The 14,022-nt window shown below is 44.8% G+C and overlaps 2 protein-coding genes across 2 annotated transcripts; both read right to left on the bottom strand.

Moving 5' to 3' along the window:
* Positions 1 to 219: 219 nt before the first annotated feature.
* LOC117826708 (ribonuclease inhibitor-like) lies at positions 220 to 5,684 on the bottom strand. The gene is made up of 6 exons (XM_034702965.1): positions 5,461 to 5,684; positions 4,919 to 5,092; positions 4,644 to 4,817; positions 4,373 to 4,546; positions 938 to 984; positions 220 to 812 (listed from the first exon to the last, which is right to left on the bottom strand). Exons 1-6 carry the CDS (start codon positions 5,682 to 5,684, stop codon positions 625 to 627), a joined length of 981 nt encoding a protein of 326 aa, XP_034558856.1. The 3' UTR covers positions 220 to 624.
* A 40-nt stretch (positions 5,685 to 5,724) lies between these two features.
* LOC117826808 (protein NLRC3-like) lies at positions 5,725 to 13,960 on the bottom strand. The gene is given in 9 exon segments (XM_034703160.1): positions 5,725 to 7,121; positions 7,124 to 7,528; positions 7,787 to 7,994; positions 8,536 to 8,608; positions 8,713 to 8,832; positions 9,739 to 9,876; positions 9,987 to 10,094; positions 10,265 to 10,355; positions 13,887 to 13,960. Coding segments are annotated over 8 exon segments (2,526 nt in total). The 5' UTR covers positions 10,342 to 10,355; positions 13,887 to 13,960.
* Positions 13,961 to 14,022: the final 62 nt, after the last annotated feature.

Below are 14,022 nucleotides of genomic sequence, written 5' to 3'. Positions count from 1 at the left end.
TTCATCAGTTTAAACACAGGGGGGAAAATCTCTGCAGGTGAAGAACAGTTAATGGATCTGATTCAGACTGTTCTCACAAACTTTCTTTGATTACATTGAAGAAGAAAAAAGGATGAATGAGGCTTGGATGTTTTTCACAATAGAGATGTGAATAACTAAAGTTCAGTCCGACACTTTTCCGTGGAGTCATGCTTCTTTGATAACAGACGTTCATGCTGATGTGACAGAACAGTCAACTACTCAGTTTGTGTTTGTGTAGAGAGGAGGAGACTCTCCGTCCTACACAGAACACAGACACACTGAGGAACCAGGATTCGACAACCCAAACCCAGGATACAGAGGTTCAGTGAAGGTGGTCCTGAAGGTGTGGAGGTGGATCAGAGAGTCAGAGGAGACTCTGTCAGCAGGACAGAGTGCCAGCAGGACAGTCCAACATACACTGCTACTCTGTGAGAGACAGAGAACGAGGAGAGAGGGAGGGCTGTTCTTCTCTTATTGTGACGGACAGAGTAACCTTATCAGAGCAGCACAGACTCCAGGAATGACATTAGATCCAAACAGACAGTCTTTACTTTCTCCTTTCCTTCTGATTCCTCTGTAACTCACTGATATATTAACCATCCTCTACACACGACTCCAGTAACAGCGACCAGTCAGACCATCTCTACACAGCAGCTGAGACCAGCGGTCAAATCTGTCTGGATGATCAGGATATGACTGATCCTCTCTCACACGTGTCACCTCCCTGTTGTCTTCAGACAGTCTGAGGTATCTGTTTGCTGTGTTTGAGTCCAGAGTGAGTTCACAGACATCTGATGGAGAGGACAAAGACACAACACAGCAGCAGTTTATCATCAGACACACCTGAAGGCTTTATTCTTTGTTAGCTGACAGTCTGCTGTTTGGTCCTCATGAGTCAAACTGATTCCACACTTACACTTCTTCAGTCCAGGTTTTAACCTCTGCTCTCCACCATGGTCCACCCTGGAGGAAGAAACACAGTCAGAGTGATGTTCAGTCCAACATGAGTCCTACCTGCTGTTCAACATGAAGCAGTGTTCCTCAGTTTGTCCCTGTGACAGAGAAACAGGCTGAAACTCCTCTGAGCCAGCTGTCTCCATCACTCTGTCTCTTTTTCTGACAGTGTTGAGATACTCGGAGAAAAAGAAGAAGTCAAAGATTCAAAAAGCAAAGGCTGGCTGTTGCTCTGTCCTCCAACATGGAGACTTTATTTTCCTCCTTTAAAAAGAGACTTGTTTCTTCATTCAAATCGTCTTTCTTGCATGACATAAACTTTAGCTCTTATTAGATCATGAAGTGCTCTATAATGTCCATGTGAATGTAAACCAGATTATTAAAAACTGCACTTTGAGAAAAAGAAAGTCCAGGCGTGTTGGTCTGATGCATTACGGCAGCACTACACATAAAGTCTCTCTCCCTCCCCCTCTTTCTCCATGCAGCAGGTTGGCATTGATGCGCTGACTCCCGTTGATCATATTATTTATTAATTGATTGATTTCTAATTTTAAACGTGATTTTCTGTGTTACCGTGTCAGTGTTTTCAGTGTTGTATTGCTGGTAAATGTTTAAATATCTGTATCTATAGGACAGAGAGAGAGGACAGAGAGCGAGGACAGAGAGCGAGGACAGAGAGTGAAGACAGAGAGTGAGGACAGAGAGCGAGGACAGAGAGCGAGGACAGAGAGCGAGGAGAGAGCGAGGACAGAGAGCGAGGACAGAGAGCGAGGACAGAGAGCGAAGACAGAGAGCGAAGACAGAGAGCGAGGACAGAGAGTGAGGACAGAGAGTGAGGACAGAGAGCGAGGACAGAGAGCGAGGACAGAGAGCGAGGACAGAGAGCGAGGACAGAGAGCGAGGACAGAGAGCGAGGACAGAGAGGGAGAACAGAGAGTGAGGACAGAGAGCGAGGACAGAGAGCGAAGACAGAGAGCAAAGACAGAGAGTGAGGACAGAGAGTGAAGACAGAGAGGGAGGACAGAGAGCGAGGACAGAGAGCGAGGACAGAGAGCGAGGACAGAGAGCGAGGACAGAGAGCGAGGACAGAGAGCGAAGACAGAGAGCGAAGACAGAGAGCGAGGACAGAGAGCGAAGACAGAGAGTGAGGACAGAGAGCGAGGACAGAGAGGAGGACAGAGAGCGAGGACAGAGAGCGAGGACAGAGAGCGAGGACAGAGAGTGAGGACAGAGAGTGAGACACATGAGGACAGAGAGTGAGACACATGAAGACAGAGAGTGAGACACATGAGGACAGAGAGTGAGGACAGAGAGTGAGACACATGAGGACAGAGAGTGAGGACAGAGAGCGAGGACAGAGAGCGAGGACAGAGAGGGAGGACAGAGAGTGAGGACAGAGAGGGAGGACAGAGAGCGAGGACAGAGAGTGAGGACAGAGAGGGAGGACAGAGAGTGAGGACAGAGAGTGAGGACAGAGAGTGAGGACAGAGAGCGAGGACAGAGAGGGAGAACAGAGAGTGAGGACAGAGAGTGAGGACAGAGACAGAGAGTGAGGACAGAGAGTGAGGACAGAGGGAGGACAGAGAGTGAGGACAGAGAGCGAGGACAGAGAGCGAGGACAGAGAGCGAGGACAGAGAGTGAGGACAGAGAGCGAGGACAGAGAGCGAGGACAGAGAGTGAGGACAGAGAGCGAGGACAGAGAGCGAGGACAGAGAGTGAGGACAGAGAGTGAGACAGAGAGTGAGACAGAGAGTGAGGACAGAGAGGAGGACAGAGAGGAGGTCAGAGAGGAGGACAGAGAGGAGGTCAGAGAGGAGGTCAGAGAGGAGGTCAGAGAGGGAGGACAGAGAGCGAGGACAGAGAGCGAGGACAGAGAGCGAGGACAGAGAGCGAGGACAGAGTGGGACAGAGAGTGAGGAATCAGAGAGTGAGGACGAGAGTGAGGACAGAGAGGGAGGACAGAGGGAGGACAGAGAGTGAGACACATGAGGACAGAGAGTGACACATGAGGACAGAGAGAGACACATGAGGACAGAGAGAGACAGAGAGTGAGGACAGAAGTGAGGACAGAGGAGGACAGAGAGTGAGGACAGAGAGTGAGGACAGAGAGTGAGGACAGAGAGTGAGGACAGAGAGTGAGGAGGATTATCTGCTGAGTTGTGAAAAACTTTGTCCCTTGAATCCAGCTATGGGTTGTAGTAGGAAGTTAGCTCTGCCCCTTTAGCAAAACCGGCTTCCCCATTTAATGTCCGTAAGCTCAACCTTGTTTGATAACAACAGGATGATGTGGCCTCTCGCATTCTTGATGTGACCACTGTGACTGTATTTAGATTCTCTTGACTCACAGTAAAATGCCATGAAAGGACTGTATTGCACATTTACGACGGTCCCTGAATGCACCTGCAGTGACAGGCGCACTGGACAGACAGTCAGTTCACGGCACTCTGAAATGCATCTTCATCTTTGATGACGAGGAGTTGATCCAAACTTACTAAATGTGTCTGATGTTTCACCAAACTGATTAAATCAAGCTGTAGACGCCAAGCTTTTTACGGTAACCAAGGCAACAACGTCAAACATCAAATATTAAACAGACGTCCCCCGGTTGTGCCTTGTCACTAACGCACACCGGGGGGTAAAAATCCTCAATGAAGATGAGACAGATGCATGGAGGTGAGGAGAGCTGGTTCATAAAGCACACCTGCTGCAGGTAGAGACCAAGCTAACACTGAGCCCCTCAGATAAGAACTCAGCCTGTCACAGGAAGTCATCACGCCATCTTTAAAGACGCACAGCACAGGGGGAAACATGGATTCAACATGTCCGCACGGTCGACCACTAATGTTTTCATTTCGTCAACAAAATCTAAACATACATTCATCAGAGTTTTATTATCAGTGATGATCTTTAACTCGTCATAGTCTCGTTTTCATCATGAAAAAATGAGTCGTTGACGAACATTTATCGTCATCATTTTGTTAACGAAATGAACACTGGTTAACACAAGGATAGTGTGTTACATGATGACATGTTTAAAGACAATAAATGAAATATCAGAGAACATCTAAGGAGATATATGGTGTCAACAATGAAGAGAGTCCTCATGTATCTAAATCTACAACCTTTACTCATGATGCTGAAAGAAAGACGATTCAGTCTGCGTCATGATTCTCTCTAAACGTAGAAACTGTCAGATTTCACTTTAAGAAGACAGGACAGCTGTCGTTCATCTGATCAGTCAGCTGATAATGAAGCTTATCAGTTGATTAACATTTAGTGAGTGAGTGCCTGATTCAGTCCCAATCACTCCTCTCAAAGGAATAATCAAAGTAAGATGCTTTTAATGTGAAATGTTTTCTTTACACATTCAGTGTTTGAGCTCTTGTCATGTTATACCTCAGTGTATCCAGTCTGCTGTCCGGATCCTTCTGTCCAGCAGAGAGCAGCTCGACGCCTGAGTCTCCTGGATGGTTGTAGCTCAGGTCCAGCTCTCTAAGGTGGGAGGGGTTGGAGCTTAAAGCTGAGCCCAGAGAAGCACAGCCTTCCTCGGTGATCAGACACCCTGACAGTCTGGAGAGAGAGAAAAAAATCTAAACTAAGCAAAAGTCTGATTATTATAATTATACTTATAAATATTACTGTCCAGCAGCATCAATAGAAACCTGACCTAAGAGTTTCCAGTTTACAGTGTTGACTTTTGAATCCAGCAGATAGAATCTTCACTCCTGAATCCTTCAGGTTGTTGTTCCTCAGGTCCAGCTCTCTAAGGTGGGAGGGGTTGGAGCTCAAAGCTGAGCCCAGAGAAGCACAGCCTTTCTCTGTGATCAGACACCCTGACAGTCTGGAGAGAGAATTAAAAAAAAAACAAAATAAGCAAAAGTCTGCTGATTATAATCATACTTATAAATATTACTGTCCAGAAGCATCAATAGAAAACCTGACCTAAGAGTTTCCAGTTTCCAGTGTTGACTTTTGAATCCAGCAGATAGAATCTTCACTCCAGAATCCTTCAGGTTGTTGTTACTCAGGTCCAGCTCTTTAAGGTGGGAGGGGTTAGAGCTCAGAGTAGAGGCCAGAGAAGCACAGCCTTTCTCTGTGATCAGACACCCTGACAGTCTGGAGAGAGAATTAAACAAAAAAAAATAAGCAAAAGTCTGCTGATTCTAATTATACTTATAAATATTACTGTCCAGCAGCATCAATAGAAAACCTGACCTAAGAGTTTCCAGTTTACAGTGTTGACTTTTGAATCCAGCAGACAGCAGATTCACTCCTGAATCCTGTAGGTCATTATTGCTCAGGTCCAGCTCTCTAAGGTGGAAATGGTTGGAGCTCAGAGTAGAGGCCAGAGAAACACAGCCTTCTTCTCTGATCAGACATCCTGATAGACTGGAGTCCGAATAAAAAAGGCATAACTTTGCATAAGTTTACTGATTAAAATTGTATTTATATTACCTTCTAGCAGAATCAAGAGAAAACCTGACCTTAAAGTCTCCAGTTTGCAGTTTAGACTTCTCAATCCAACAGTCAGCTGTGTCACTCCTGAATCCTGCAGGTCGTTGTTACTCAGGTCCAGCTCTCTCAGACTGGAGGACTGTGAGCTGAGGACTGAGGACAGAGCTTTACAGCTTCCCTCTGACAGGTTACATCCACTCAGCCTGCAGAGGAAAATGCAAGAAGACCAAACAAATGCTTTCACAGTTATCATGAGCAGAATTGATTATATATAAAATGTCTCACTCATGAACTCACACAGCTTTGTTGGAGGCTTTGATCACTGGCAGCAGCCTCAGAAGAGCCTCCTCTGAAGCAGAGTATTTCTTCAGGTCAAACACGTCCAGATCTTTCTCTGATGACAGTAAGATGAAGACCAGAGCTGACCACTGACCAGGAGACAGTTTCTCTGTGGAGAGACGTCCTGATCTCAGGGACTCCTGGATCTCCTCCACTAGAGAACGGTCATTCAGTTCATTCAGACAGTGGAACAGGTTGATGCTTCTCTCTGCAGACAGATCCTCACTGATCTTCTTCTTGATGTACTGGACTGTTTTCTGATTGGTCTGTGATCTACTTCCTGTCTGTGTCAGCAGACCTCTTAGGAGAGTCTGATTGGTCTGCAGTGAAAGACCCAGGAGGAAGCGCAGAAACAAGTCCAGGTGTCCGTTTGGACTCTGTAAGGCCTGGTCCACAGCACTCTGATGGAGACATTTCAGTTCAGGTTTGTCTCTAAAGATTTTCGAGATCAGGGACGTTGGTTGTTCTTCTTCCATCAGGTTGAGTCCAGACTTGGTGAAGGTCAGATGGACATGAAGAGCAGCCAGAAACTCCTGAACGCTCAGGTGGATGAAGCAGAACACCTGCTCCTGGTACAGTCCTCTCTCCTCTCTAAAGATCTGTGTGAACACTCCTGAGTACAATGAGGCTTCCTTGATCTTGATGCCACACTCTGTCAGGTCGGACTCATAGAAGATCAGGTTTCCTTTCTGCAGCTCATCAAAAGCCAGTTTTCCCAGAGACTGGATCATCTTCCTGCTCTCTGGACTCCAGAGTGGATCAGTCTCAAATCCTCCATCATACTTGATGTTCTTCAGTTTGGACTGGACCACCAGGAAGTGGATGTACATCTCAGTCAGGGTCCTGGGCAGCTCTCCTCTCTTTCTGGTCTTCAGCACATCCTCCAGAACTGTAGCAGTGATCCAGCAGAAGACCGGGATGTGGCACATGATGTGGAGGCTTTGGGAGGTCTTGATGTGGGAGATGATTCTGCTGGCCTGCTCCTGGTCTCTGAACCTCTTTCTGAAGTACTCCTCCTTCTGAGTGTCAGTGAACCCTCTGACCTCTGTCACCATGTCAACACACTCAGGAGGGATCTGATTGGCTGCTGCAGGTCTTGTGGTGATCCAGAGGCGAGCAGAGGGGAGCAGGTTCCCCCTGATGAGGTTTGTCAGCAGCACATCCACTGAGGTTGACTTTCTAACATCAGTCAGGATCTGATTGTTACGGAAGTCCAGAGGAAGTCGACACTCATCCAGACCGTCAAAGATGAACACAACCTGGAACTCTTCAAACCTGCAGAGTCCTGCTTCTCTGGTCTGAGTAAAGAAGTGATGAACAAGTCCACCAAGCTGAACTTTCTCTCTCTCAGCACATTCAGCTCTCTGAAAGTGAAGGGGAATGTGAACTGGATGTCCTGGTGGTCTTTGTCTTCAGCCCAGTCCAGAGTGAACTTCTGTGTTAAGACTGTTTTCCCGATGCCAGCCACTCCCTTTGTCAGCACTGCTCTGATTGGTTGATCTCTTCCAGGTGAGCCTTTAAAGATGTCTTCTTGTCTGATGGTGGTCTCTGGTCTGTGTGGGGTCCTGGATGCTGCTTCAATCTGTCTGACCTCATGTTCATCATTGACCTCTCCAGTCCCTCCCTCTGTGATGTAGAGCTCTGTGTAGATCTGGTTCAGGAGGGTTGGGTTTCCTGCTTTAGCGATCCCCTCAAACACACACTGGAACTTCTCCTTCAGGTCAGACTTCAGTTTACGTCTGCACTCTGGAACAGATCCTGAAAGAACCAAAGAGAAATGTGATGAATGATCTGAAGCTACAATCAGTCTGATGAATTTACACTTTCAGACATCAGGATGGATTTGATTCTCTTCCTCTCTGAAATCTCTTCATCAGCTGTGAACAGTTTCTCACAGCTCATAGATGTGATCCAAATGTGTGCATCATATTAACAGCAGAGTTTGAAATGTAAACCTCTCCCATGTTGTCTCCATTTCCTCTCTCCATCATGTTCAATGTGTTCAAATCCTCTTACTGCTCTGCAGACAGTCAGCCAGCTCCTCCTGCTTCATTCTCCTCAGGAAGTGCAGAGTGATCTCCAGAAAGGCCTCTCTGCTCCTCCTCTGCTCTTCATCCTCATCATCCCTCTGACTCTTATAGCATCCTTGGTAATCTGGACTCAGAACTCTCTGGATCTCCTTCAGCTCGGTCTTTACAAAACGGATGATGTTCTCCTGGAGCAGCTGGAGGAGAACAAAACAGAACATCAGATCATCTGTGACAGACAGAGAGCCTGCTGGTCTGCAGAGTCCAGCATGGAGACTGGATCACGGTGCTGCTTCAGGACTTAGTCTGTGGATGGTCCTGTCTTCTACAAGTCAAGTTTCTCTGAAATGAACTTCCTGTTGGAGAAATCTCCTGGTGTGCTTTCATCCAGAAAAAGTCTGCAGTGACTTTAGACCTGATGTGTTTATTAGAATGAAGCTGAAAGCAGCAGCTGTCATTAACATGAAGCAAAGTGTTTCTGTTGTTTAGACCTCAAACTGGACTCACTTTGGGAACTCTGCTACCAAAGTCTGAGTCTGTGTGAGAGCAGCATGACCTCTGACCTCTGACTGTGTGCAGCTCAGAAATGTAAGGCTTCATTCAATCAGTCAAACACTGAGTGTGAAGAGAATTCAGGCAGAGATGATGTTTGCAGTGTGATCAGGAAACAGAAACATCCAAACAGAATGAGTGTGTGCTCTGATTCTCAGGAGGAGCTGTGTTTGTACATTTACTCACCATCAATATGGAGTCCAGCTGTGTTTGATGCTGCTGGGCAGACTGACCAATGGGAGCCTCTGATCTCTGAACTCTGTGGAACAAATATAATATCATGTACTTTATGTAATGACACACAGTGTTACATCTGATAGAGTCTGTCTTATGGATCCTCCTCCAAACACAGGACAGTCTTACCTTTCATCATCACAAATCTCTCCAGCTTTGAAATTAATGTCTAGACCCTTAGATCGGTCACTCTTTAAGGACACACAGCTGGGTCCAGGTCCAGGAGAGTCTGGTCTCCCGTGTTGGACTCTGACAGAATCACAAACACTGATGAACAAACATGAACTCTGAAAATCTTCCAGGTTTGAGTGCTGCTGAAATTTAATAGGAGGAAATTTAGGAGTCACATTTCACCAATCTTCATCCTTTGACAGCCACGTTAAACAGCTCACCCGGTCATGTTATTTTCATTTAAGGAACATCAGTAAATTAAGACACTTTGTTTCAACCCTGGACCTGGAGATGTTAATTCATGCATTCATTTCATCATGCATCGACTACTGTAATTCTCTGTTTTCATCTCTCAGCATGTCTGCCCTCAGTCGCCTCCAGTCAATACAGAATGCAGCAGCCAGAGTACTAACACGGTCAAACAAACGGTCTCACATAGACCCGGTAGTTAAATCCCCTCACTGGCTCCCCGTCCCTTATAGAATCCAGTACAAAATCCTCACACTTACTTACAGATCCTTACACGGTCAGACTCCAGAATACTTGTCAGAACTCATTCACCCCTACCAGCCACCTCGCCCACGCAGGTCCAACATGTTACACCTTTTAACTGTTCCATGAACGCACCTCAGCACTCGTGGTGACAGAGCCTTCCAGGCTGTAGCCCCTAGGCTCTGGAACACCCTGCCGATATCCCTGCGCTCTGCAGAATCTGTAGATGTTTTTCAGTCTACATTAAAAACCCATTTATTCAGGAAAGCTTTTAGTTGATTCTCGTAGAACTTTAAATGCTTTTAAGGATCATGTACCCTCTGTACTTTTTATGTTGCCTATCAGTTTTATCTTTCTTTCTGCATGTCTTGTCTTTGGAAAGCACTTTGTGACATTTGTCTGTGAAAAACTTGATAAAAATAAAGTTTACTTACTTAATACAAACTTTTCTAATGCTTCAATTCTGATAAAATCAGTGTGATCAATTATTACCGTCGACGATCAGACAGACGTCCATCTTTGAAATGAATAGGTCTGTACATAGAGTCGTCACTCTTGTAAGACACACAGCTGGGTCCAGGTCCAGTGGAGTCTGGTCTCTGAAGGTTGTCTCTGACAGAATCACAAACACTGATGAACAAACATGAACTCAGAAAATCTTCCAGGTTTGAGTGCTGCTGAAATTACTACAAAGTTTTCTAATGTTTGATTCTGATAAAATCGGTGTGATCGATTATTACCTTAGATGATCAAACCGACGTCCATATTTGAAATCATTAGGTATGACCCTAGATCGGTCATTCATTAGCTTGGTCCATTTCCACTCGTATCTCTCCCATGCTGCTAATCTGGGATGCAACACACACACACACACACACACACACACACACACACACACACACACACACACACACACACACACACACACACACACACACACACACACACACACACACACAGCTGTGAGTAAGCTCTGACATGGAGAAGAGTCATGGACAGGTAGAGATCCTCATCTTACCTCTGAGCTTCATGTTCCCCACACAGAGTGGTTTTAGAGGGAGGAGCTCCCTCCTCTCTGTCCTCACACTGATCCATTGCAGAGCGCCCACCTACACACAAACACAACAACATGCTCATTCATTACAACAGGACTGAGTCTGGTCCTGCTGGAGGTTTCTGCCTGTTAAAGGAAGTTTGTCCTTGTCCACTTCTTCTCAACAATCAGGAATAGAACCCGTCTCCACCATGCCACCTATTATAGGTCCAATCAATCATTACAATAGATTATGTTTGTTGGTATATGTTTACTAATGTCTATGTGTGTGTATATTATAAGTTATCATCATAATTACTACCAATATACTATTTCTTTCTTTCTTTCTTTCTTTCTTTCTTTTTTTCTACCTAGTAAAGTAAATTGCCTTTTTGGAGCCTTCAACAGGCCTGAAAACTCACCAAACTTGACACACTCTTCAGGCCTGGCGACATTTTCAATATTCTTTTGGTCCCGTGTAAAAAGTCCCAAAAATCGCTCAATAGCGCCCCCTTCTTTCCAACTGGGCACCCCTTCAACACAGTTCAACTTACATGGATGACATTTTATTTTATTCACATATCTATCAGGACAAGACCTAGAAAAAAGATTCCTAATGTCATGGTGAAATCCCAACAGGAAGTCGGCCATCTTTTTTCTTCTTCAGTTTTTCACCTGATTGTCAAGGGTACGTATTGAAGAGATCTTGCCCTTAGGCCTTTTCTCCGATCAAGTCCAAACCACGCACATTTTACACATTGAAGAGTCAAAGTTATCAGTAGAAATTCGCGAAATCTAAAAAATGTTGGCGTGGCAGATATTCAGGGGATGCATCAAACGCACATGTCTCACCACAAACAGGAAATGGATTTTGGGGCTTTAAAATACACAAAATATCACCAAATTGGCCACAACCATTGACACATCCCATTAACATACTTTGGGACTCTCATCGAAGAAATTCAAAAATCTGCTCCACAGCGCCCCCTAAAGGGTTAAAAAAAGGGTCAAAAAACCCTCCCCATAGAGTTTTTTTTAGCTGCATGCATGAAAATGAATACACATATTCAGAGCATATGGACACACAAAAAAGCCTCTTGCACCCATATCCTAATCTCAACAGGAAGAGCGCCACCTAGCTTTGAATATGAAAAATGGCACACAAATACGGGTGAAATAGTCCTAGTTTTTTCCCCCCAATTCAGTCCCAACAAGGCCACAAAAAAATGTGGGCGTGGCACACTGTCAAATTTTGAGGGTTTTTTGGCAATCTCCCAAAAAACATGAAACATTAGCACCACCTATTGGACACAAGCGGTATTTACTCTCAGAACATATTGTTTTACCTGCTTGTGATCACAACTTTTTCTATTTTTTTTTTTTTTTTTTTTTTTCTCTTGTCTGCATATATATTTCTGGTTTGTGTCATGTTTGTCACAAACTGTCAAATATTAATGCAATTTATTCTTGCAGCAAAAGAAAAGAAAGAGAACCTTTTTCTTCTGTGCTTGTGACTGTGTGCATGAGACCATCACCATCCCTCTTAGAACTCTGGCCTATCTTTTATTGATAGCTAATATCATGTTCTGTAAAAGAGGGCGTGCACACCTAGGTGGACCAAATAAATAAATAAGAGAAAGTAAAAGAAAGATTACACAAAGATATACAAAGGGACAGGGAAAGAGAAGGAGAGAGACGTAAGACACTTAGATGGAGAGGGACCATCTCACCATGACTCCAGAAACTCTGTGCGGTGATACTAATGATTAAGCAACCCTTAGTGTCCACAATCATTACTGAAGCTTGGGTCGCAGAGGGTTGCCGCCGTGCTGTGTTCTATTTGTGTAACAAGACCACCACTGGTGCAGATGAAACCACTTGGGTCAGATCAGCTGAGCGGTCCGGCCCGGCACCCAGGCCGCGAGAGCAGTCAGACCGAAGGACCCAACCCGCTGCGGGAGACCCAGGGCAGGGGACAAGCCAAGGACCCAGACCGGAAGCAAACAGGTACCGCCGGAGCACCCAGGGCGACCCCCAGGTCACCCAGCAGGAGGAAAGGGGGGCGAGGGGGGAGAGATCCCGCAGCCCCCCCAAGGAACACCTCCACAACACCGCCCCCACAGGCCCCCAAGACAGAGCCAAAGGAGCCACCAGGGCCGAGGGGGCCCAGCACCAGGGGCAGAAAGCCAAGCACCCGGGCAGGAGGGAGGAAAGCCGTAGCACACTACTGCACCACAATCTGCCCCCCCCCCCCCCCCCCGTATACAACCCTTCCACCCCACCCACACCCCCCACTCTATGTCTTTACCTATATCAGTTTTTAGTGAGGTGCATTAAAACTTTTTCTATAATGATCTGTGATGAACAATCCTTCAGAACATAATTAAAGTCACAGCACCACCTACTGGTGACATGCAGTACTGCAATGTACACTATGCTGATAACTGCACAAGTATGCTCACAGTTTCAGCCTAGGCCTCTAAAGTGCAGCACAGCAACACCTGCTGCACATCAGGCGGTGCTGCACATCAGGCGGTGGTTGTGCGAGGGCCCATTCATTGCCTTTTGCGGCTTTAATTATTATTATTACTAACATTGCTTTTGCAAGTATTGTGATTTCTTTGTTATTATTAATCTCGATATTACTTTTTACTTCTATTTTACTGTTTTCCTCAATTGTTATAACTGCTATCCTTCTTTATGTTATTACCTTCACTATTATCATCCTTATGTTAACAGCCCCGTGCAGTTAGAGTGAAAGATGACCAAAAACAACATTTGTGAACATTAAATCTGTTAGAATTACTTTGAACACAATTACTATTATTCTAATCAGAGGTTAAATCAGTGGAAGCAAATAGTTACCAAAATGAAAATGAAAATCTAATTTGAACACTAAACTGCATTAACAGAAATGCTTATTCATTTTACAAACATGGTGCATTGGAGACTCTGGCCGAATATTCAGCTGTCACTTTGAAATCACTGAAAATGATTTGTGACATGGATTTAAAGTGAAGGAGATACTTTTTAACTTTTTATTTTTAATGTGAATTATGATAATTTAGAGGATTTCTTGATTTCTTAAAAAGCAAATGTCATTTTCTTTTTCATTTTGATTGTGTAAAATAATTAGCATTGTTGAAGATTAAAATTAAAATGCAAATAGGATTATTGAATATTAATTGTAGTTATGAGTCACATGATTCAACCTTATTTGTAAAAATAATAAGCATTTCTGTTAATGCAATTTAGTTTTCAAGTTAGCTTTATCATTTTAATGTTGGTAACTATTTGCTTCCATCAGTCTGGGGCTGACCTTGGCTCCACCCCAGCACATACAAGCTGCATGACTCATGGTGAGTTTATGTTTGGATAGTTTGCACCAGGAAGTCAGCTGAATCAACTCCACATGTACATAATGTAAATACATGAGAGCAAAGGTAAGACTCATTTTAAGGGTAACAGAGCAGCTCTGAACTTTAGACTGAAACACCTGAACACCTGTAAATCATGGATGTAGTCTCAGTGGAGTCACTCATTGCTTCCTGTAGTTCCTGTTGACTCTAACTAACTTCCTACCAGGATGAAAAGAGTTCAAACTGACCTGCCAACACTCCTGATCAGGGCTGCAGTCTCCCACTGGACTCCTGATTTGTAGTTTCTCCCAGTGATCTCCTTATTTCATGTTGATACCATCAAATATGTTCCTCAACTTCAATGAGGAAACTGCATCATGCCCA

Source organism: Notolabrus celidotus, chromosome 15 (assembly GCF_009762535.1).
Source record: "Notolabrus celidotus isolate fNotCel1 chromosome 15, fNotCel1.pri, whole genome shotgun sequence".
In the NCBI taxonomy this organism is placed as follows: domain Eukaryota; kingdom Metazoa; phylum Chordata; class Actinopteri; order Labriformes; family Labridae; genus Notolabrus; species Notolabrus celidotus.
The sequence above is the reverse complement of the archived record's forward strand: the minus strand, read 5'-3'. Positions and strand labels throughout refer to the sequence as shown.